Source organism: Eumetopias jubatus, unplaced genomic scaffold (assembly GCF_037043125.1).
Source record: "Eumetopias jubatus isolate StellerSeaLion01/CBP00866 unplaced genomic scaffold, mEumJub1_p1.0 scaffold_14, whole genome shotgun sequence".
Taxonomy (NCBI): domain Eukaryota; kingdom Metazoa; phylum Chordata; class Mammalia; order Carnivora; family Otariidae; genus Eumetopias; species Eumetopias jubatus.
Window position 1 is genome coordinate 90,323,654 of NW_028274820.1, and position 26,177 is coordinate 90,349,830.

The following is a 26,177-nucleotide window of genomic DNA, read 5'->3' on the forward strand; positions in this document are numbered from 1 at the left end:
TCAGCGGGAAGCCTGCTTCTCCCTCTCCCACTCCCCCTGCTTGTGTTCCCTCTCTTGCTGTGTCTCTCTCTGTCAAACAAATAAATAAAATCTTTAAAAATAAATAAATAAATAAAGGTAGACTTAGCTTTCTCCCTGGCTTCTCCCCCCAATAATTGAGTGGTGGATTAGAAAGCTATCTGCTTACAACGTTCTCCTGCCCTTGACTGGATTTTGTGGTGTCATTACCAAAAGGAAGGGCTGCGTGTTAACTGATTTGGAATCTGTAACACTGACTTATTACTTAATTACATCAGCATAGATCGTGCCCTGTCTTAAGAAAATCTAGTATTTGGGAGCCCGTATTGAAAAGACACATGTATCCGCAGGTGATGATTCATCTGCCTTTGTAAAGTGCTTTTGCCCTTTACACAGAAGTCCTGTCAGAGTTCTTTCAATAGCATGACTACAGTCCCCCCCTTACAATACAAAAATTTAGATTTTTCATAAACTTTCAAGAACCCACCTGTTACATTCATGGGTATATACCTTCCTCAGCCTACACTTCTTTTTCAGGCTAACCTGTCCATTTGTGACCCGCTAGAGCTCCACAGTTTATAGAATGTCTTTGCCTTGACATTTCATCACCTCATTGGTTGAGAGTTTGTTTCCCAATCAGTATTGCTGGAAGGAATTCAGCATTGACTGAGGGTAGGGGAGGAAATGAGAGATCAGGAGCTGGGGATGTGAAAGCCACTGCTCCCCAATAGAGGGGAAGAGTCACTTACAGTTCTACCCAGACATGGCTCCCCTTAATAAGACAGTGCCAGAGAAGTTTGGAGGAGCTCTGTGGGCTAAGAGTATGATGATTAAGGAAGACCTCCAGCCCCATCCTGGTGGGAGACCAACGGAGAAACCATTTTCATAAACATACACACCTTCCCTCCCCTGCACAACCTCATACACCCTGATGGAGAGTCATACCACACAGTACACAGATGTGCATTCTCCTTTCCCTCAGATACACCCACCACGTGTCCACAAACTATAACCCAGAGAGGTACGTGTCTGTGTAGATGCATCACACAGCGACCCCCTCCCCCACCTCTAGTGCCTCACATACAGACTCAGCAGCATTCAAATGAACAAATAAGTGGACAGATAGACTTAATCTATGGTTGGGAAAGAAAAAACAAGTGCCCAAGTAAGTAATAAAAGGTGAGGATTAGGTGGAGACAGTGGGTAGCAGAAAAAGAATTTGCATGGGTAAAGAGCCAGTGAGGATGGTCAGCCAGAGGGACCACATGCTCTTAGTCAGTCTCACTTCCCTGTGAGTACTCCAAGACACGGCCAGGCTCTGCCAACTGTGTGCATCTCCAGCCTGCTCGGGGATATTGACTTGGCTGCTTATTAGCACCACCACGCGAGGTGTAGTCTAGGGAACTCGAGCCATGGCTCGTAACAAAGCAGCCAGCAGGACTGCGTAGCTTGTGGGAGGGAGGAGCGGATGCTTTTCAAGCTACTTGGGTAAATGAAGAAAAGTGAAATTGTTTACTTACAGACAGACGTCTTTCTCCCATTTCTGTTTGCTGAGGCTGTGGTTATTTGCAAAGTGGTTCATCTACAGCAAAAGACTACACTGAAGAAAGGAATGAGAAGAGTTGACTCTCACACCTAGCATTCAGGTCCCCAAAGTTCAGTCCCACTGCCCACAGGGCCCTTCTCACCCTGTACTGCACTCAGAACAGGAGCCCACCCTGGGGGGAAAGACAGCCCCCTCGCCCCACGACCTCTCAAGGGATGCTCAGATCACTTGTTTTTCACTCTGATAACTGTGGAGAGATCAAGCTGGAAAACGAAGAGACATTTATGGTTGATGAAATAGTAAAGGAAAACGGATTCTTTTCTTCATAACCAGCAAAATACTTAGAAAGTACTCTTGGTAAGAGTAAGATAGAAAAACACCTTCCAATTTTAAAACTCCCAATAAACACCAAAATTCTAATTTCTAAAAGATTTATAAGCAGTATAAATAATCCCCTAAGGAATAAGAAAGGGGGGGAAATGCAAACATTGTATAGTTGTGTTTTTGTTGGCAGAGATTTTATTTTTGTTTTTGTGAGTTTTTTAAGGGGAAAAATGCTTGAAAAATAAAAGAATCTGACAATTTACTTAAGAAGCTTTCTGAGCCTGGCTTCAAAATCCAAGTTTTGCTTTTTGCCCCCTCAAGCGAAGATGTCATTAGGTGATGGCTTTAGGTTTTGCACAGCTCCTCATTTTCCTACGCGGGGCAAATGGCTTGTCTCGTGGGCACAGAAAGGGCTGGAAAATATTTTTTGTGCTCTGAGTGCTGCGGAGAGTCTAGGATTCCAGAGGAAGTGGAGGCCTCCCGCTCCACACAGGAAACAATCTTCAAGCAGGCCTTAAATGCCAGATTCCAGGCCGAGTTTAACTAACCACTGACAGCTCTGTAAACAAAGCAAGGACAAAAAGAGCCCGCTTCCCCTTTTCTGGTAGTCATTTTGGGTTTGGGGGCTGCAGGGGAATTCTGGAATCCTTGGCTTCATGGCACAGAAGTGCAAGGGAAGCGAGCTCCTCAGCTGAAGAGCTGGAAAGGGAAGATCTTTCTGGGATTAAAACCATCACCGGAGGAGGTAGGAGAGGATAAAATGGTTGGGTCACAAAGAGCCGGGACTTTTGAGCTCTGAAAACAGCTTGATCATTTGCAACTGCTTTTAAAAATGCTGCTGACTTATGTTTATTTATGGTATTATTGCTGTGGTCTTTTTTTTTTAATCATTCTGATATTAATATTCTTTCAGAGTATGCAAATTATGCCTGGATACTTCAATTATTTTATTACTATCTTCCCTCTTTTCCTTTTCTCTTAGTACCTACATATTCCTTTTGGGGCCACTTTTCTTTTTTTTGCTCTTTTTCTCTTTTCCTCTTTCTTTGTTCACTTTTTCATAACCTTTGTCTGTGGCTCAGCAAGTTACAAAGAACAAAACCATTCAGTAGCTTTTTAAGTGATCCTACCAGTATTTCAAATCTTCAAAGTCTCTCTGTCTTAGGAGGTTTTTACTTATTTATTTTTTAACTGTGATCCTGGGATCTTTACTTATTTGTCTCTAATAAGTAAGTTTCATGAATGAGACTGAATTTAACACGCAAAGGACTCAGCTCGGGAGTCAGAAATTGGTCACTGGCTACCTTGCCAGCCTTCTAAGGTGTTTTTCTTCAGAATAAAGAAGAAAAGAGAGGGTGAAGAAATGGCGGGGAGCCAAAGGTAAAAGTCGTTAATGGGAAACACTACTTTGATTCATCTGTGATATTGACCTACCTCCTCCCTGTTAGGTCCAGATTCTCCCGTCTCCCTAGACCTGAAGCCACACCATGGATGATTTTGAACGTCGCAGAGAACTCAGGAGGCAAAAGCGGGAAGAGATGCGCCTCGAAGCGGAAAGGTAAGAATCTAAGTTGAACAGTGTTTGTATTCTGTTATTCACAATGCTGGTTTCAGGGTTCAAAGATCATCACTCTGAAGAGCCAAATATATTGCACACTAAACTGTTTGCCAAAGTAGTTATGGAAAATTTTCCTGTTATGACTCTAAATTCTGCATAAAAAAAACACAAAAAAAGCAACAACATCGAGAAAAAGAGAGATTCTAGAAGAATCAAATAGTTGCATTAAATCAGAGCCATTCATACTGGAATTTTTAAATAACAAAAGCAATGTGTAGATAAAAGTTTTAAAAGCAGTTATAATATTGAAATGACAGGAAAAATGACAAATGCTGACTATTAAAACCAACTAGGAAATGGGAGTCTTTGGTCTAAAAATATAAAGGCAATAAGTCCCAGATGGATCCTGTGACAAATTTTTATTCTTACTAGAAAAGTAGCCAAATCCAGTAATCCACATATTAAAAGTTAATAGTTAATGGAGATTCTGAATCTAGTTGGAAGCTGTTATGTTGTTTGAGGCCTGTGTCGTGGTGACTTCAAGGGCAGGTTGGGGAAGTAAAGCAATGACATAAAAAGCATGGGGCATAAATACATCTTGTAAAATTAGGCCTCAGAGCAAAGGACAGTGGCGTGTAATGTGGCTTAAATCAGACAGAGTAGGCATTCTTTGGTGTACCTGGCCAGGGGTAAGTATTTAATTTCAGGGAGAAGCCACATGCAAACGGAGATTCTCTCCAGGAATTTGGAGATAGAAATGTTCTATCTTTGTTCAGAAAGGGAAAGAAATTATCATTAGAGGATAAGTTTGGGCACACCCAGTGTGGAACTGGTAATATAAAAGCTAAAGGTGGACGGTAGTGATAGTGTCAAGAAAGCAAGTGTAAGGAGAGTGAGAGGTCATGAAGACATGATAGAAACCATCAGAGGAGACAAAAGTGTCAAGGAGATGGGGAGAACTAAGGAGAGCATCCATGTTGAATGGACACCACCACCATATAGGCAATGTCCGGGCCCAGGGGGACATGCCTCTTACTCTTCCCAGCGTGGTGTGTTATATGGCCTCAGACCCAACTGAAAGTCAATGGAATACCTTTACCCAACAAATATTTATTAAGCACCAACCAAATTTCCATGTCGGTGCTAGAGACAGGGAAAGCAATGACGAGATACACATAGACGTGGCTTCTGCTTTTATGTCCCTCATGGGTTTCTAGGAAACCAATAGCAAGATCAAAAAACAGACCAGGCCAGAGTATGGGGCTAGAGGGACTCAGGAATGAGGACAGGAAATTGGGCATCAGTCTAGATCAGTATCCTCAGCGTCTTTGCTTTCTAGGTGAGTAGGGAGATGGGAAATCGATGTGTAAGGAGTACTACCCCAAATTGTTGTGGTTAGAGCCATAAATACTGTAATCACAGTGAATAAACTCCATTTCCTTAGAACTAGAATTTTGCCTAAGAATTTTCTACACACCTACATGGTTCATCCCTTCCAGTTTTTTGTTTTGTGTGAAAGGACATGTCTTCCTTAAAATCAGTCATTAAAGGAATGTAGTCAGTGAAGCTTAGTTAGGTACCCTTGATAATCTAAAGTAAATTTACACAAATTTATCCTAACCTTTTAAATTTACATTTCTGTCTGTATTAATTCTTTTGGGCTGTTATGTTCCATCTGATTCCTTTTCTTTCTTTTTTTTTCCAAAGGAAGTACTTAAGTACTTCCTTACGTTTGTACTATTTACCTTTTCATGTTTCAAGATGAACTTTTAGAAGGTCTATTATTCTGGGATGTGTTAAGTAAGCCCATGTTCACTCTTTAGGATTTTGTAAAATCTGATCATTTATGGGAAAATGAAGGTCAGGTTTTATGGTCCAACCAACTTTGATGGTAAAGTTCTCGGTGTGTACAAGGAAACAGATGGCCAGAACCAGAAATCAAGGGCCATCCAAATTCGTGGTTTTGATCTGAAGATAAAGGACATAGAAGACCCTGGGCAAATCCCTCTTCCTTTATCTTTAGACCTGGCTTCCTCATCTGTAGCAGGAGTCGGTTTTTCTCTGGGGGACTGGTGGTCATTTTTACATTCCTTTTGCTTTGGTATTGTCTAACTTTTTCAAATAATGATCATATATTACTTTATTTAAAACAATAAGGCATTTTCCATTTAGGAAAATGTGACCCTATGGCCTGACCTTACACATTATTCCCTGGGGCCAGACTGGAGAAGACCTACTAACTTTCCTTTGGATTTAGGGAACTAAAAGAAAGGACTCAACCCAGATCAGGAGTGCTGGTGGTGCGAATTAGTAAAAATAGAGAGTGGCCTGAAGGCTCAGAGCTGCAGATTCACTCATTCACACTTTCCACAAATTTTTTGGGGCATCTACTCTGTTCTAAACCCTATTTTGGGGCTTAGACCCAACAGAATGACAGAGTTGGGAAAAGTATGCTTCATGCTTTTCAACTTGTACAAAACCAAGTGATGATCAAAAAACTACATATTTATATCCTCAAGTATAATTTATACCCTGATACTCTTTGATACTTATTAAAGATGGCCTGTGCCCTTTGTATGCTATACCCCTACAGACAGCGTGGGGAAAGGGACACCACAGAGAAGAAGAAGTCTACTGACTTCCACGGCCTGCCCACAAAGACTGTCCAAATAAAAATACCCTGTTATTTCAAGTAGTAGTTATTGAGCCTGACTAGCAGGTGCAGTTCAACTTTGCAATGATAAATAATTGAAAACTTGTACTTTCACCAGATGTTATAACCACAAATTAAAACAAGCCAGATTCTTACACATTTCATTCCTGAGAATAAATGTAAAAGATTATTTAAAAAGCTAACAATACACTGTGTGCAGTGCTGGCTTTCAAGGGTTTGGGACTGGAATGTTCTCACTGCATCACGGCTGCTCTGAGACTGTCCTACACCCACCTCATTCTTCTGGTTCTCATCTGGTCCGTTTCAAATCATGTGGCTTCCACAACCTAGACTGTGAGCCTGGTCGATCAAACATAGCCTTGCCTTCCTTGTCTTGCCCCTAGCCTGCGCATCTTTTTGGTATTCCCCTTGTCCTTGTCCTACTATTGGCTATCAGTCTTGAGTCCTTAAGATGAGGTCTTTAGATTTGGTAAAAGGAGGTACTTCATTTGGTCATCAAAAAAAAAATGTGTTGACTAAAGTACAACATACTACCCTGAATCACAGGGATGAGTGGTCACCAGTCCAAGCAGTGTCCCAATAGTCACAAATCTCATATTCTAGGTGGATTAGTAACTTCAGAGCAATCTTGAGCAAAAAGGGGAGAAAACATTTCAGTAGACAAAAGAGATTGAGCAAGTAATCAATGAAAGTTCTAAATGCATTGTTTCTAAGTAAAAGATACTATTTGTACACACCTCAAATTAAATTGTATTTTTAAATTAGTTACCTATTTGAAAAAAATAATTATTTTGCTCTTTATTATTCTTCACCTATATCAAGAGATAAAAAAATTAATGGGTATATTCTGCTTCCCTTTCTGTATCTATCTTTTATTTCAATCCCTCTCTGCCTTTGTCTCTATTATTTCTCAGGGCATCTTAATGTATTTTCCCCTGGTCTGTTTGCATCTTCATTAACACTTGATTCATGTGTTTCCATTTCTTCTCCCATCTGTGCACCTAATCCATCTTACCCTGGATTATTTATGCAGGTGCTTTTGTATCATCAGGGAATATGTACATTTCAAGGGGGAAAATGTAGGGGAAGAGGAAATATTTTCAAAGGGGTCAAATTCAGCTCTTTTCCTACTCAAGTAGAAAGTAGAAGTAGAAAAAAATGCTAGGCCTTTCATATGTATCTGGCAAAGACAGACTGATCACAGCAACAGCAGTAAGTATGTCTGAATAGAACATATATGTTCTATATAAATGAAGACACATAAGGCATCAACAGTGGGAGACAGTGGGGCTTAGCAGTTAAGGGGTGGGCTGTGCTGTCAAATCCCAGGTATGCCACCTAATTAGCTACATGAGCTTAAAAATTATTCGATATTTCTAACCTTGTTCTCTCAATAGGGGAAATAATATTCACCTTATAGAGTTTTTGTGGGGAAACAAAGAGGTAATACATCAAAGTATTAACACAGTACTAATCATCTAGCGTTTACTACCGTAACCACTTCTTGGAATGATCATTTTTGTCTGTTGAGTGTTATTCAATAAACATCACTATTAGTTATTACTATAGTTATCTAATTTGATTCTCTATAACACACAAAGAATTGAGGACACTATTTTACATTAACCATAAAACAAAACAAAATAAAAAATATGAAGTTTTTCTTTCCATACTCCTCAGAGGCTCTAGGAGCCTTACGTAAGACAAAGAGCAGGAATTTGCTAGTGATGAATTTTGAGTGGGGGTGATGGGTATCAAGGCCTGAGGAGGGCTGCCAGACCTTGATGTCTCAGCCAGAAGAGTCGACACCAATTCAGGTTGAATTCCTCTTTTACACGTGGCCAAAAGGATTTTGAGCTTGGGTTTGTCTGCTGAGAAACCTACAGTGATGTTTTCTCCATGAGGAGATCTTCACTCAGTCACACTTTTCCCAGGGCTGTGCTTGTTTGCACAACAAACAGCTCTCCTGCTTTTCAAGACGTGAACTCATTACATTCTCAGTTCATGCTTTCCACATCCAACACTGAGTTTCTCTTTCTGATCAGAAGAAAGGCCCCTGTTGTAGAGTGGTGTTATCGGATTCAGAGGCTCATAGACATAAATAAAGGGAATGAAAACACTATTGCTGTTGTCATTATTCATACATTTTTATGAGCCTCTGAAATATACTGATGATTAGACATTTGAAAGTAAATATTTTTACTATAGTAGAAAAACAAACAATTTTTTTAAATCCACTGAGTCTAAGTAGTTCCCTCCCAGGCCTCTGTCACTAAAAGGTTTTTACAGGATTTAATAGTGTAGCCAATCTATGGTTATATGACACACATACACAAAATGCTTTTATTTACAAGCTTAGTGTTGTGACCTTGAAATTTTAAATCAAAATCTTTCAAATGCAATTTTTTGTTATTCTGTGATCAGAAAATTATTTCTCATTAGGAAGTTAAATAAAATATTCCTTTGAAACTGTCTAAAATATTAGAGCTAAATACGCTCAAAACTATCCTTCAGTTCTCTCAGAAAATCGATCACTCCAAGGGGCTAGGAAGTGTATCTACATTTTTGCTTTGAGTTAAAAGGTTTTTTCAAGTAATTTGTTTGAAAGAGATTTTAAACTATTTCTGTAAAGTTTTTATATTTATTTGATATTATTTAGGGTCAGCCCAACTTGAATGTAGGGACATGGACAAATTTAGATAGATAATTTTCACCTAAGAGACCTTTCCTTATTTATTTGTGTCCAGCCACATGAAGAATCAAAATATACATACATATTCATATCCTCCCTCTCTTGTTCTCTCTCACCCTAAATAGACATCATTTATTCTCTGTCAATTTATACATGGTCAGATTATAAACGGTGAAGATGGCATACTTGGACCAGTTTCCACTAACCTGATAATTCCTCTGCCGCTAAAAGTATCCCACTTTAAGGTGACCAGTGGAGCATCAGGAGTCTAGGATCTACCCAACATGACGGTCATTCAACAGAACTTGAATATCTAGATTCTTCTAAAAAATGTTTTAATATCTATATTTTTAAGATTTATTTATTTATTTGAGAGAGCGAGAATGAGGGGGGGAGAGAGAGAGAGAGAGAGTACACGAGAGGGGGTTGGGTCAGAGGGAGAAGCAGGCTCCTCGCCGAGCAGGGAGCCCTATGCGGGACTCGATCCCGGGACTCTGGGATCATGACCCGAGCCGAAGGCAGTTGCCCAACCAACTGAGCCACCCAGGCGCCCCATGTTTTAATATATTTTTATTCAATTATAATTAACATACAGTGTTCTCAGTTTCAGGTGTACAAGGAAAATTTAGATTCTTTTTTTTTTTTAAAGATTTTATTTATTTATTCATGAGAGACAGAGAGACAGGCAGAGGCAGAGGGAGAAGCAGGCTTCCCGCCAAGCAGGGAGCCCAATGTGGGACTCAATCCCAGGACCCTGGGATCATGACCTGAGCCGAAGGCAAACGCTTAACTGACTGAGCCACCCAGGCGTCCCAAAAATCTAGATTCTTTTTTTTTTTTAAAGATTTTATTTATTTATTTGAGAGAGAGAATGAGATAGAGAGAGCATGAGATAGAGAGAGCATGGGGCGTCCCAAAAATCTAGATTCTTTTTTTTTTTAAAGATTTTATTTATTTATTTGAGAGAGAGAATGAGATAGAGAGAGTCAGAGGGAGAAGCAGACTCCCTACTGAGCAGGGAGCCTGATGCGGGACTCGATGCGGGACTCAATGTGGGACTCGATCCCGGGACTCCAGGATCATGACCTGAGCCGAAGGCAGCCGCTTAACCAACTGAGCCACCCAGGTGCCCCCCAAAAATCTAGATTCTTGAGGACCTCACATGCTGACTCATAACTTCATTCTTAGGAAAAAATTGTGATATATATATATATATATAGGAGTCAGTACACTTAACAGTTTAAAATAGTGAATTTTTCTTTACAGGCTGTGTGTGTGACAATTTATCAGTCTTCAGTCACCTGAGGAAAGGCAGGATGTTAGTTAATCATATGGGTGACAAAGTCTGACAGACCTGGGTTCAAATCCTGACTTTGACAACCACTAGTTAGTTGGGTGGCCTTGTGACAAATTACTTAAACATATTTTGCTTCTAAATTTCTTTATGTATAAAAATGGGGATAATTATTCTGCCTCATAGTCATTGTGAAGATTAAACTAGTTAACCTGTGTAGAGAAATTAGTGCAAAGCCTGGTGTATAGTATATGCTCAACAAATGTTAGATGTTATTATTAAAACCATATTAATGTTTTAGTAGGCCTTTGGCACAAAATAATATTTTACTGAATTTGAATTTTTATTCATGTCAGTTCATTCATTATGATTTGCCGCATCTTTACTGCAAAGCTTCTTTCCTGCACTGATCTCAGTACTTGCTGAGATGTTTCTGTTGAGACTGGGAAAGAGTTTACTCTTTTGGGGGAGCCTGGGTGGCTCTGTTGTTAGGTGTCTGCCTTTGGCTCAGGTCATGGTTCCGGGGTCCTGGGGTGGAGCCCCGTGTTGGACTCCCTGCTTGGCGAGCCCGCTTCTCCCTCTCCCTCCGCCTGCCGCTCCTCCTGTGTGCTCTCTCTGTCAAATAAATAAATAAAAACTTAAAAAAAAAAAGAATTTAATCTTTTGTTCACATCTAAGTCTACTGCACAAATATAATTGCTATATGAGATTTAAAAATCACATACTGTAGCCATGTGGTTAATTATCTAATTCATTAATGATATGTTTTTTATTTAAAACCTTAAGTGTGTAAAACATAACTCAGAATTTTACCTGAAGAGTTCAGTTCAGCAAAAATAGTTCTCAAATGGGAAAGGGTATCAGCCAAATTTCTCATCTAGGGTTATAAAGAAGGAACCATCATTTGTTTAGCATCAACCAAGTGCCAGGTTAGGTGGTGCACTCTCTCTCTATATGTATAATATATATATTATATATATAATATATATTATAATTTAATTGTCAAAACAGCCCTATGTCCTTATTTCGTCTGTTCAGGCTGAATACGATAGATTGGGTGGCTTATAAACAACAGAAACATATCTGGAGGCTAGGAAGTCCAAGATCAACGTGCCAGCAGAATCAGTATCTGTGAGGTTTTGCTTTCTGGTTCCTAGACAGCTGCCTTCTTGCTGTGTCCTCATATGGTGGGAGGCGCAGGGCTGTTCTCTGGGGTTGCTTTTATAAAGGGCACTTATCCCATTCATGAGGATGCCATCCTAATGATCTAATCACCTCCTCAAATCCCCAGCTCTAAGTACCATCACACTGGGCGTTGAGTGTCAACATATGAATGCAGGGGAGGGCAACAAACATTATTATTCTATAGCAGACCTGGATATTATTGTCCGTATTTTACACTTGAGGAATCTGTAGGGCTGAAAAGTTAAGTAATGTATCCACCTTCATATAGCTAGGGAGTGCAATCCGGTTCTGCCTGCCCCAAATCTCAAAACCTTTCTACTGTAACAGATTGATCAATGGAATTTTTCATTTTTCAACTGGTTGTCTTGGCTGAAGGTCCATCATCTCTACAATGCCAAATAACTCCCTAAGATGGGGAAAAATCATTCAAAGCAACAAACTATAAATGAGGCTTTTGGGCCTAATTGAACTGTTCTTTATGCTTATTCAGGTAAATTGCTTACATGTGTAGACATAGTCACTGTTTTGTTTGCCCTCTAAAACTCTTCTGTGTTATTCCCATTTCACAGAAAAATAGAAACAGAGGAGATCAAATTTCCCCCCTCAAGCCAAAGATGGCTGTTGGCATCGCTGCTCTTGGCTTTTCTTTGGATTTTTCCCAATAAGACTGTAGTCACCATTAGGACAGGGATTTAGTCCCATCATCACTCATAAAAGCTTACAGCTGTCACTGACCTTAGAGATAATCTTCTGCAATGGAATGTTGCTTTTTCAATTTTGGACCACACACTATTTGAGTCTCTGATGAAAGCTGTAGACCCTCCTCCAAGAAAAATGCACATATGCACCCACAAAACTTGGCACTTATTTTCAGTGGCGTCATGGACCTCCATCCACAGACCTCCTGGGGGCCCATGAAACTCTGGACCAAGAATCCCTGATCTAATGAATTTTAAAAGCTTCATTTTACATATGAAGAAATTTAAGTCTAGGGATTGCTGACCTTCTTAAGATCACCCAGCTAAGGTAGAGCCTTCTTGCACTGTGCATTTATTCATCTCCCTGAATAAATGGAGCTGTCTGTAACAAATGCTCTGGCTATTGATTAGGACAGTTGAGCATACTTCTGGGAGAATACACATGCTAGAAAGTACTGCATGTAGAGTGGGTTTTTTTAATTTGAAAACAATTTATGGATAATACTTCTAAATAAAATGAGATTACATCAGATTACTTCATGGGGGAATAAAATAAAAAGCAAAGAAATATAAGTGGATAGGCAGAATGAAAACAATTCATTGTTAGGAACTGGGAATCCAACTTTGCCAAGTCAAGAAGGAAAAAAAAACCCTGCTGATTTTGCAAATAGAACCCTATCTGCCATCAATTTTGGAATTCTTCTATTTGGCATATATGATCTTGGCAAGATTTCTTCAAACAAAGCTTAATTATGATACTAAGTTATTATGTAGGATTTCTTCATCCTTACCAGTTTCATTTAGCTATTCAAACTTCTCAAAGGATTTTTCTCACTAAATATGTAAAAGATAAGAGCTGATTTGATTCCTTAAAGACGATTTTGTGTTTCATTTTTATTACTACCATTTTTTGGGGAGGATGGGGCAGATTAGAGGGGGACACAGACCTGATGCCTTCCAGAAAACAGGATCGCTCAGATCTGGGTTTGAATCCTAGCAGGTTTACCAAGGATAACCCTTAGCCTCTCTAATCCCATTTTCTTATAGGGAAAATGGCCATCATAACAGCTCATAAGATTTCACGTAGATCTTAAAGCACTAGATGGATAGATGATAGATAGACAGATAGATAGATAGATGGATAGATAGATAGATAGAAAGAAAGAAGGTAGGTAGGTAGAAAGAAACAGAAACAAATAATATAAATGAATATTTGACTAGTGCTCAGTAAATGTTACCTGTGTTTGCTGTTTTTCAGCTGGCTAGAGGACATGGTAAGGAAGAAGCTATCAGGAAAGCCCTCTCCAGGCCATGTCCCCAAGAATCACTGAATATGTGCTTAGTTGCCATATTAGACAGTGTGGTGTAATCTCCAATCTGTTTCAAATCTGTTTTAGCAGCCTACCTTGAAAGTGATGGGAGAATTATGGATATGAAGTCTCCATGCTGAAAAGAAAATCTACCTCCTTATTTCGAACAGTCTTTTTTCATTTTCCTTACTGGTTTTAAATCAAGATAAAAATATAGGATAGTTTCATAGCTAATATAGCAAGGTCTTTATCTTAAAATTTTATATAGTTAATCATATATTTTAAATAGTTTTCTTTTGCCTTGTGGAATTATCATTTCTTTTTTCATATTATATAATTATGGTTTCAGTAACCAAAACCTTCTCAACCATATATATAAATACTAATAATATAAAGAAAGTATGTACCCATTTTTCACAAAATAATTTTCATTTTATTCTAAATTTGTGATTTTATTCATTTTAATTATGAAAAAGCTAATACATGCAAATTAATATTATATAATTTATACAGAAGTTGTAAATCATTGTAATGCATATGTTATAAACTTATCACTGAGCTTAAGATGTAGAACATTTCCAATTCCACTGATACTTTCAACTGACCCCTCCCTAATCCCATCCCCTTGCTTCTCCATCCACAAAAGTAATTAGTATCTTGAATAATATTTTTTTTTAGTATAGGCTCCATGCTAGGCATGGAGCCCAACACAGGGCTTCAACTCACAACCCTGAGATCAAGATCTGAGCTCAGATCAAGAGTTGGGTGCTTAACCAACTGAGCCACCGAGGCACCCCATAATTCGTTTATTTTTAAATAAAATTCTCAATAAGAAAATATGAATTAGGTGATAATTTTTCCAGGACCCTGTGATCCAGACCCTTCTAAAGATTCTCTCCAGACTCAGTTGAAGGACTCAGTTGAAGGTGTCATTGAGAGGCCACTGTTCCCTGAGAGTGCAAGAAGTTTGCCTTTCTGAACACACAGGATTAAAAGGGTCCTTCTGCCATATAAGGCTGGGAACCTTGGAGAAGTTTTACAAACCAAGAATTCTCTACAAAGAATTTTCATCAAAATCAAATGAAAATGTAATGAAGCCTATCAAATATGTATGTTGAATCTATCTATTCTGCCCATTGGTTTTCTCACTGACCAGACAGATGTAAGAGATCTGCATTTGTAACCTTCATTTGGCCAGGAATGATTCCAGACTATTCCAAGCTCTTAGTCAAGGGAAATCTATCTCAATTGCTTTGAAGTCTTCTAGGGAAGTTCTTGACCCTTATGATCCCAAAGGTTCCTTAGCAGTATTACAAGATGTACCACTCGAGATGAGACATGAGCATGTTGGAATGATGTATAGGTAGATTTTCATTCATCTGTGAATGAGGTTAAAGAGGAATAATGTGCATACTTTGTGAATATAATCAGTTCTTTTCACTAGTGTGCTATCTAGTAAGCAATGTTCATCAGCAGTTTCCTAAGAATGTAATTTTAAAGAACTTTGGAAACATTCATTTATTTTTAAGTTTAATTGGCTAATTATAAATCATTTTCATGTATGCACTTGTTAAACAAGTTTGTAATGTTTTCTTAGCCTAGTGGCCGTCACCAGGTATACTCGATACTTGAACATATTTTCAAAACTGAATTTCTTTTAAAATATTCCAGAGTTTATACTGGCTTTTCTTCCAGTTAGTCTAAATTAGTGAGATATGACCTTGCATTTGAGATTAGTACCAATTGACTAAGTTAAAATGTGACAGTTTATTTTCCATTTTAATAAGTCCCTACATCACATACAGTTCCTTTGTTGGAATAAAAATCTTGGTAAAGTACACATCAGCCACTATAAATAGCAACCATGAGTCTGTACATTCAGGAGAGTCTCCAGAGAGTGTATTTTAAACTGCACATTGTTTAGAATAGGAAATTCTTCCAATGTTCATATTTTCCATTGTGGGTGACATGGACTATCTGGTATCACATCTTCACAAGCTTCCATTTTCCTGTACCATTTAGGAATCCAACTGATAATTTTCCAGAAGATTGCTCAATATGTGCCACTTATTTGCCTAAGGCTAACCTGCATCTTACTGTCCAGTGGGAACTTCGCATAATTAGGGGCTCTCCAAATGAAAGCGAGGTAACTCCCAGAGCCAGCACCAGCAACTAGATAATGAAAGGGTCATTTCTTTCTGGAGTTTGTGGCTCTAGTGTGCCTACTTAGAAGAACAGCAGTCAACCAATTTTTGATTCCCACAGAAAACCTTGCACTGTTGGCAGGTCTTTCTGGGGAACTCAAGAGACTAATGTGGAAAATAACTGGGCAGGAAGTGAACAAACAGATGAACAGGATGAGAAGATGGGTTATCGTGCTGGTTCAAAGACAAGAAGCCTCAGCAGGTGTAATGACACTGGCATCTTCCCCGAGGCCCTGCTGGCAACTCTACTAGATGTATACCTTTGCCCACTCCTTCCTTGAACAGTCCTTCTGTTTTTCTCATCAACTGTTGTGTAAATCTTGATTTTTTTAGTGCGGCCCATTTGGGGGATCTAATACCCCTCACCCTTTCTCCTCTCTTGATGAAGATGAGAAGCTACTGTTGAGGGGCTTTGGACAAACACTGTGGTCTAGAAAGAGTTGATACCTGATGCCCTTCCTTCCTGCTGCTCCCCTTTGAAGAGCTTGTAAAGAGTTACTATCCAACCATGAAGGCCAAATATCCCAAATATGTGTCTGCTTTCTGAGCCAGCATCCTCAGAGTAAATCCTGGCTACCCAAGAGTGTCATGGCTACAGAAGCTCTGTGGTTGACAAACCGAACAGAATGAAGTTTTGTAAAACTGAGGGCTGAGGCAGGATGCACATTCCTAATGCTTTCATTTCTAAGTGTCTCACATCACAGGAACATGACTATAAATTCTCTCTCATTGTGGCATTTGTCAGAGCTGTGGTAGTGCTAAACTGGGGAGGCATACCCTGCAGAAAGGAGCTGGTTTTCCATGAGAACGCCTCTGAGGTGCAGAATTACTGTTAGGAGACATATTCTGGGATCCCATTGGGTTATATGGTCAGAAATTAAGATTCTCTCTCCTATATTCTCTGAAAAGAGTTTGAAAATCCAAATCACTAGACCCAGACTTGCAAAGGTAACATGTCGAAGAGCACGCAGTCAGTGGCCAGGTCAAATCTGGAAACTATGTCGTTTATTCCAACTCTGGTCCTTGTTCCTCTGTGTTTTGCTGTGCCCAATCCATACAACTGCCTCTGACTCCACAAAAATACCTTTTAGATCAAGGATAAAAGAAGACACTGGATAAAACTTTAGCAGACCTGGACTGCCTCACCTGTCAAACAAAACTAACACTCCTCGGGGTGGCTGAGAAAATCAAATGAGATATGAACAAATGCCATAAAAAATATATAGGGTGGTTCACGTGACATATTTATTATGTAGAGGGGCCTATATGATTCATTAAATTGGATTCACTTCTATTTCACTCTCTGTTGAGTTGCAAGTTTCATTCTGATCGTATACTGTGTTCCAAAGGAATTTTCATACTTTGTGCTTGGCTATCTTCTGTGATATGACTGGCCCCCAAGCATGCTAGGCTTCCAAAAATCAGACACAGAGAAAATGCTCTGAAATGTTACCTGTCACTCCCCCTAGAGCCCAGCACCCTTGGAGAGGGCTTGGGACCTCAACTGCAGATTAGAAAAAGCAAAGCCATTTTATCTGCCCTTTCCCTTAGTTGTAAATTAAGGAGAAAATTCAAAAGATTTAAAATGATGGCTTTATCCCAATCAAAATTAAACCCTGCTATCTGTCGGTCATTTACTTGTCTGGTTTTACATCTAAGTTAGCAAAGGTCCTCAGGCTCAGCAGGATCCTGTGATCTTCCACACCACTGTCTTTTCCCTCCTGAACCTCTTGTAACTGGTGAACTCTTACTCAGCTGGAAGGCCCAGCTCGACAGTCATCCTCTGGAAAACATCTTCCCAGAGGTCCCTTGTCAAAGTGACTGATTTCCCACCTTGAATCTCCCATGGCTCTTTAAATGTATATTAATTATTGTCTTATTATCAACATTAATTAGTTTTATTATTACCATTTTTATTATGACTGTTTTATATGCTTATTTGTTCATATGTCTGTTTCCCCCAGCAAATTAAGAGCAACTCTAGATTAAAAACTACATCTTACTTTTATTTCCCCAAAAACCAGCCGCAATATGAATAAATGAAGGAGCAAACAGCTACTTCAATTCATATCTGTGTGCCAAGGCAGAATCTTGCTCACTTTGCCAAGATATTTATAGAGGGGCAGAAATGTTACTGACCTTTGTGATGTTCCCCAAATACACCATCCATGTCTTTCTTGGGGTTCCATCATTCCCTTGCTGAGCCACTGGACTCCCTGTCTTTTCTCTAGAGATATGAAGAAACTCATCTCATGTATTTCTCTGATTATTAAGTATAACTGGACTACTACCTCCTATAATTTTAACCATTATGCTTATTTAGTTGCATCATGGAGGCAAATGATATTAATGTGGTAAGAATCAATTCCTTTTAGTTGGCCAATTTGCTCCAGTACTCAAACCCTTTAGTATTACTTGCAATTAACATTTGCATTGTAAGACCAGATAACTATCAAATTATAGGCTTCATACCAAACCCTAAGGAGTCCAACAGTGAACAAACTATATAATCAAAAATTTCTCTAATGGAAGACCAAGTCTGTTGTCTGGAAGACTAACCTTCTTCATTAAATCCCAGGAGGATAGGCAGAAGTAGATGAGGGGTAGGGCCAACCTCAGGCTAGCATTTATCAATACTCTTTCTGAAATAAAGAGTGTTTAACATGCAAGTTGAATCTCAAAGTTTAGACTCTAAATAGCAGATTGTTTTCTAGTATTGGGATGTAGTGATGAACCAAAAAACAAAAGAATAAAGAAATACATTAAAATTCATTTAACCAAGTTATGGGGGGTTAATTTTATTTTCAGTGAAGTGGAGCACTTTTTGTTTTTATAATACATACACCTCAAAAAGTATGATTTAGAAGAAAGAGGAGGAGAAGTTATAAATAACTATTAGTCAAAACTCTAAGATTCAGATTAATTCAGTTCACATCAACTATGATACAACACATTCTACATGAAGTATTGAGTTTCTTCGTTATAAAAGTATGCCCTTTGGTTAATTTGTCAACATAAAATTTATAATTAGAATACACTTAGTGAATTGAAACACCCAGGAATACCAGAAGTACTATAGCATATAATACCAGAAGTGTACTATAGCATAACCTCAAAACTGTATCTTTGAATTTTTAATTTTTAATTCTTAGATCCACTGAAGAAGAGTCAGAAGGAAAGATAATTTGAAGTTATCCTAGAAAGACACTGAATTCTGAAATACCTAGGAGAATCTCAAATTACATCAGCACTCTCCACTCTGCAACATACTTTAGAAAGCTGGATGTATATTTCAGATCATTGGCTCTCAAATTTAAAATGTCTGTCTGCTATTATTTGTATAAGTATTATCTATTTTCTTTTCTTTGTTGTCTTCATGAGGTCTTAAAATTAAAAAGCTTTCCAGATGAATTTTGGCTTTTAAATGAGAAAAATGAATATGCTTTTTTATTAAATGTTTTGACTGAAAAACCTGCCTGGTTCTATTCTATAATTAATGAACAAGAAAAGAGCTCCATTTGCTTTTCCTGCCTTGACCCTAATGATAGTTTGATTTCATTGCTCAATAACTTCAAAGTAAAATAGCGTCTTAAAGCTGAAAAGATTTTCTCCTAGTCTATTTCTAATCTCCTCTCTCAAGCTGCCACCATAAAGGCATCCAAGAATTCTACAAAGACAATTTCTAATAAACTCAATAAATTCAACACATAAGTGTTGAATTACATTAGATCTCCCAGATGTAAGCAAGTGTAAGCTAACTGTAATCTGTTGTCTTAGTCACTTGGGGCTGCTATAACAGAACATCATAGACCGGATGGCTTAAACAACAAACATTTATTTCTTGCAGTTCCGGAGGCTGGGAGGTCCGAGATCAAGGTGTCGGCAGATCCATTATCTAGAGAGGGCTCACTTTCTAATTTGCAGTTGGCCGTTTTCTTGTTTATCCTCATTTGGTGGAGATAGAGATAGAAAAAGCAAGCTGTCTTGTGTCTCTCCTTATAAAGGCACTAATCCCATTTGTGAGGACTTTGCCTTCATGACCTAAATACCTCCCAGAGTCCCCACCTCCTTATACTATCATGCTGGGGGTTAGGATTTCAACATATGAATTTTTCAAGGATATGAATATTCGATCCAAATCATCTGTGTGTTAGAGAGTCTGAACAAAGAATGGGCCAGTAGAAGAAGTTCGAATGAATGCCAAGTCCAAGACCAGGGTTGGCAGTGGCATCTGAGACTATCCAAATGAGATAGACTTTGAATCTCAAGGTTTGTTCATTCTTGTGACATGAGAAATATTCTCTCCACTGAGGGAGGTGTTTCCTTACGTCTCCCCTTGGCTTGGGTAAAATATTCCTCATGACGATTTTACCTCCCTTTGCTCTGATTTCACACTCATGAAGAAGTCTTTGGGGACTATGAGGCTTCCTGACATTATGACTTTGAGGAATGGTGGGAATATGAGAGAGCTCTCCAGGCACTGAAGAGGGTGGTCATTCATTCTCTTAATTAATTGACATTAATTAGCATTCTGATGTACACATCAGTGTCTTGTGAGTCTGGAAGCCAATCAGTCTCCCTGAGACCTATTAACTTTAAGAACTCCCAAAATCCAGTTGGCGGTACAGCAGAGCTTCTAGAACCTATAGTGTACTGAATACTCTGGGAGGAGCAGCCAACAGGCCTTATTGTTGCAGTATCTCTACTCCATTGATGTCCCTCTTCAACCCGGAGAGCCAATGACAAGTGTGTGTGGAGCATCTGCTCCATGCCTAACACTGTTCTAGGCTTTATCAGGTGCAAACGAGGTGTTAGGAAAAATCCCTGCCAGCAAAAGGTTGTAATTTATTTGGTGAGAAAAGGTATGTACACATGAACAATGAATAAATAAGACTCTGTGTGTAGCCATCTATTTCTATCTATAGATAGGTATCATAATCATGTACTGATTGGTGTGATCTGTTAGTTACAAAATAGGACAGTACCTAACAAAGTGTCATTTTTGTAATATAAACAGTAAACACTACACCCTAAGTATCCAAAATAAAGGACTACTTTTCTAGCAATAAGAACAAATACATGTTTTAATCCAGGCCTGACCTCCCTCCCCCCAAAAAAATCTGGATTTGATGCCAGCTATAAAAGCCATGTGTAAATTTAATATACAGATGCAGAAAGTGGACACCAGCCGATAAGTTTATAGTTGTGGAAATATTTAGATACTTTGAACAAGAGTGATACACACTGAGAAATCTGTGGCTTATGAACTAACATGCTTCCTTTGAAGATTTGACCTTTTCTCTTACACTAGAATTATATCCTTGAGTCCTCGTGATAGTTTCTTAATTTCCTTCCCGTTCAGTTGTATCTATGGATAATAAATTGTACATTCTTTTTCTTTTTTTTTGGTTAGGGGTGGGTGGAGGGAGGGAGAGGGAGAGAGAGAATCTTAAGCAGGCTTCACATCCAGCAATCTCACAACCCTGGGATCATGACCTGAGCCAAAATTAAGAGTTGGATGCTTAACCGACCGAGCCACCTGGGCACCCCACAAATTCTGCATTCTAAGGCACTTCAGTGTGGCCTAGATTCAGCTTCCTTTGGGTAGAAATCATATCCTTCCTGTACATACTTCTTTCCTAGAATTATATAAGGTATGTATAATTATTTTCACTGAGACCAGAACCAGGGTTTTATAGATGTGCACTAGCAAGCATTTAGTCAAACAGCTGTTGTTGGAACCCCACTATTTGCAAGCACTGTTTTATTATTTTTAAAGATATATTTCAAGCTGGAGGGCAGAGGAAGGGTTGGAGGCATGGTCCTCTTTAGATAGAAACTTTTCTCTCCAGGGAAAGAGAGTAGTCTAGCTGGTCTAAAATCCCAGATTTTAAAAAGAGCTTAGAGAGTAGACCTAAATAATTGTTGCCAAAGAGTTTAAACAGAAATGGGGAGCCTCACAGCAAGTTAGCTGGAGTGGCTGACTCATACATGACAACATAACTATTTTTCAAATGCACGCAAACAAGAGTGGGCTCAAATATTCTCATCTTTCCTCTTGAGATGGCAAAGTACAAAGAAATAGTCACATGTGCGGAAACTTTATAGTGGTGGGGCTAGATACTGGTTCTTAAAGAATCACTAGAATTCAGAGAAGCAAAGGGAATTTTAAAAGGCTAGGCAAAAGGAGAAGGAACATCTTTGTTGGGTAAAAGCAGAAAACTTCAGGAAATATCAGGCAAATGGTGGCAAATACTAATCATCTTTTCACCAAACAAAAGTTCCCTTTATGATAAATGTTAGGGTGCAATGCACTGATTGAAGATGTGTATTAGACTGCCAGTGGGAATACAACTAGAGGTCAGGATATGCTCAAGGGAAAGAGCCAGCGGTGGAATGCTGGGACTCGAGAATTGGCCTTGGGAAGGAGAGAATGCCCACTGTTCACAAAGTGGTAGCATCATAGTGAGGGGACCGGCATACCACCATGAGAAATACAGAAGGATGTCTCACTCCTACACTCCCATCCTGATTCAGCCTAGAACCAAATACACATGATGGTGGCATTGATGGTGATCCCACGGGGGGGGGGGGGGACCAAATGTGGAGGGGGGGAAATAGCCCAAAGAAGTAGCTCACAAGAAAGTGGATTGAACACAGATTCAGGAGAATAGCTACCTCCAGGTGGGAAGGGAGAGAATGCTATTCTAAAAGAGCACACAGGGGCACTAAGTTACTTTGAAATCTTTATTTCTCAGCCAGATGGTGAGCAGATAGATGTTCATTATGATTTTCCTTATTCCTTTTTGTTTGTCTAAAGGATTTCAGAATAGGGGCACCTGGGTGGTTCAGTTGGTTAAGTGTCTGCCTTCGGCTCAGGTCATGATCTTGGGGTCCTGGGATCGAGTCCCAAGTTGTCGGGCTCCAGGCTCAGTGGGGAGTCTGCTTCTCCCTCTGCCCCTCCACTCCTCCCCCTGCTTGTGTTTGCTCTCTCTCTTTCTCTCTCTCTCTCAAATAAATACATAAAATCCTTTAAAAAATAAAATAAAAATAAAAACAAAAGATTTCAGAATAAAATATAACTTTAAGAAGGCGCAGAAGGCTTATAGCTGTTACCCATGTATCTTCAATCAGAATCTACCTATGGGTATCAATAGAATCACATTACTAGTAATATACTTCTTGATGCTACCTGTTCATGCAGGATGACCACCCCACCACCAATCTAAAAAAAAAAAAGTCCTCTCTGATTGTTTCTGGAAGTCTATCTCACATAAGCTCATACACCACGTGCGACCTCCCATGGCTCCTTGCTGCTAGGCCCCTATCCCAGTGAGGCCCTGGTCCCTGCTCTGCCACCAAGTCATTTCAGAGGAGCCTCCACTGCCACTGCCCTGGGGCCCACCGTGAGACCCTGGGCCTATATCAAAGGCACTGTCTGGTGTCCTTGTGCTCCAAACTTTCAAGCTACCAAAGTGGCTCTGCATCCCCTTCAGCCCTCCAGAATTCCAGAACTGTGCTGTGTTCTGGACAGATGTAGGGATGGTGACTCTGTCCTCTGCTCTACTACTCTTTGTCACTCAGGCACCAAAGCTTGGCCTAGACTCAGCAAACACGTTGTGGAAACAGCTTCAGCTTCTCTGCACTCCCCCTTTCCTCAGGGCACAGACATGTGGCAATGGGGTTGGGCTAAGGGACCAATTCCAAGGCATGTGATAGCCAACAACTACCCAGACCCCCATGCAAATCACCCCCCCCCCCCCCGCCAACCCATGTCACCACTCAGTCACACCCAGATGCATCTCAATTCCAGTGGTAGACACAACAAAGCTTGAGGCCAGGCCACCATTCCCATCACTTATCCTTCCATTTTGACTCAATTACAGAAAAAATAAATCCACTTGGTCAAAGTAATTATTTGCTCATTATGAAGCCACGTGCACTAATTGATTTATGCAGCACATATTCCAGAAGGCCTGCTCTCCGCCAGGCACTGTGCTAACTGGAGCAACAAGAGGGTCAGAAAGATGGCTGAGACACAGTACGCCTCCTCAAGGAGCTCACAGCCTACCAAGTGGAGCAAGAAATACATCAGCACACTGTTAGTACAATCTAGAACCTTGAACCCCATGTTGCCTCAAATAGATAGACTTCCCAGGTATTGAAATTCAGGGAGGTACTCTTTGAAAGATCTTTTTCCTCCCTTTTTGAAATCAGGTGTTGTGTGAGACCTTCGACAAGGAAATACAATACAGAATATCCTGAAAGAGTTGAAAGATGGGCCTCTGAGAACACTATGAAGCTCTCTCTGTGAGGGTCAACTAATGACAACAAAACTATTCTCACAGTAAATACTGGAAATAGACTGATGGAGCGACAGATCTGGAGAGGAAGGGGAAAAAAAGTCCTAGATTTAACACAGAAGTGAATGAACCATCTCTGTTAAGAGATGCTATTGTCAATGTGAAAACGATGTTAAGATGTGTTAACAGGAACATGGCAGGCAGCACTGGGCCTTCACCCAGGCTCATTCAGCCTTGGTCAAGCCTTTATGATGTCCAATTTTGGTTTCCTGCTTGAAGAGTTGTTATAGTTCAGGCTGATATTAAAAGAATGGAAAAGAGGCGCTGGCGTCTAGCCTAGAAAAGACGAGGCTATGGGATGATTTAATACCTGTGGCCCTGATAGAGAGATAAGTGGATTTCTATTTCAGCAACAGGAAGTGTAGTTCAGTAACAGAATAAATGGAGCATAAGAGCGATTAAACACCAGGGCCTTGATCACAGGATGTCATCTTTGAAGTATAGTTCTTCAGTCCTGCTGCTTGCAGAGTACTGTTCACTTTGTATCTTGCATTAGAATTGTTGCACGCATATCTGACCTCCCTTTGGGGCTGACCTTCTCATCTTTGGATCCCCTACCTACAGCAGGTCCCTCGGTGACCGGCTTGTAGTAAATATTAAAATGGTGTTAAGTGCGGAGGGGCAAGGGGGGAACCTGTTGGGACAAACTACATGGCCACCATTATAAGGGAGGTAAGAGAGTGTAGCGCCCAAGACCTGTTACAGGCCTACGAACAGATCATGCAAAGAATAGTTCAGAGAACTGTGTCAGCAAAGGCCACGAGGATACTAATGAAGGACAGGTCGTTGCACGGGAAGAGTATGGTGAGGGGTAAGCGGTGACTTTCCATAGCAGTCCTCCAGCCCCAGCCAGCCCACCGCAGATCCCTAAAGGAAGACACAACCGGAACTAGGAAGGCATTAACGAAGACACAGTGGGGCAGGAAAGGCAAGGAGAAGGCGCTACTGGAAGGTAGAAAGCAGAAGAAAGAGCGAAGGGGCATCTGTAATTTCTGCAATGGGACCTGGTTAAAGGGAGGAGGATTTCATGGGAAGATTTCTTAGGAGGACGCATCAAAATGCACTATCACCAGCCAATACAAAGCAGTATCATTCCAGTACACATGTTCAGTGCTGTGGGGGTAGTGAGATGCCATGAGCTGTGGAGGGCAGACTACAAGGGGCCAGTGGAAAGTGGGAAAGAGGGTCTGCTTGCAGATATGTAGTTAACCCCTTCCCTTCCATTCCTATCCACCCCTTGATGAGTAGCTGTCTAGGTTAGATGTTACATCTTGCAATGACGCAAATGCCTCATTCTAAGGATAGAGAGTCTATGAATTTCTTTATAAGAAAATATTTTTCAGGAGGCTTTTTAAAAACTCCCTTTAAAATACTGAACTGTTGCCCCTCAAGTAAGCAGATGTCTTTGGGGTTTGAGTTTCTGTAGGAAGTAAGTGGCTGTTTGTATGTGTGCGTGTGTGTGTGTGTGTGTGTGTGTGTGTGTGTGTGTGTGTGTCTCTAAAGTGCATTAGGCCAGTACACAGGCGCTTCCCACATGCCTCTCTTTTCCCTAGGGAATTGTTCCAAGGTAGAAGCTGTTCTCAAACAACCATTGCAGACTATAAAGTCTGGAACAGATCATGTGGTCCAGTCTCCTACCTCCATGAAGTTAAGTTATTTGTTTAAATCATATTTTATTATTAATAAAAGACCATCCTGTGGTGGGAGCTATTCCCTTCTATTGCACTGACCTCCTTCAAACCTTCTCAGCACAGGGTCTCTTTGATTAAAAAATTAAATAAAGTATCCAGAAATGAAGGATGCCGTGAGTGATTTGAGACTGGCCCAGACTTCCATTTTCCCTACTAAAAGAGTCCTGAAATGTCCTACGTGTGATCCCCGCTATCTTGCTGAAGGATGGATGACTGCTTCAGTTGTTCATGGTGCCAGTTCTGGAAGCTGGACACTGAGTACCCATCTGTGCTACAGGGTGAAAGCACGTATGTCTGCTGGTCTCTGCAGGAACACAGTGCTGTTCACAAATGAATCTTTGGTATGTTCTTCCTAATTTCTCTCTTCTCTCCTCTCCAGCCCTGGCTAGCCGGACCCCAGAGGGCTACCTGGAAGTTGTTGTCTATGCCAGCCCTGCTCTTAGCTCATGATTAACTTCTCTCCCCGCCTCTCAACTGCATCCAGTCTCCCTTTCGTGGGCCTTTGTGTTCTTCCTGTTCCCCGCTGGTGTCTGACCCAGGTCCAAAACGCACTTCTCTCTTCACTGTTATCATGTCAGTACCCTACCCTAAGTAGCATGAGTTATGACACCTGCTACTTT

General features: G+C 40.1%; 1 protein-coding gene across 1 annotated transcript in view; it reads left to right on the forward strand.

The window, feature by feature from the left end:
- CALD1 (caldesmon 1) overlaps window positions 1-26,177 on the forward strand; it is a 181,473-nt gene that overhangs the window by 80,601 nt on the left and 74,695 nt on the right. The window contains exon 3 of the mRNA XM_088018519.1: window positions 3,337-3,446. Coding sequence (XP_087874645.1) covers window positions 3,376-3,446 — 71 coding nt within the window. The 5' untranslated portion in view covers window positions 3,337-3,375. The remainder of the gene's footprint in view (window positions 1-3,336; window positions 3,447-26,177) is intronic.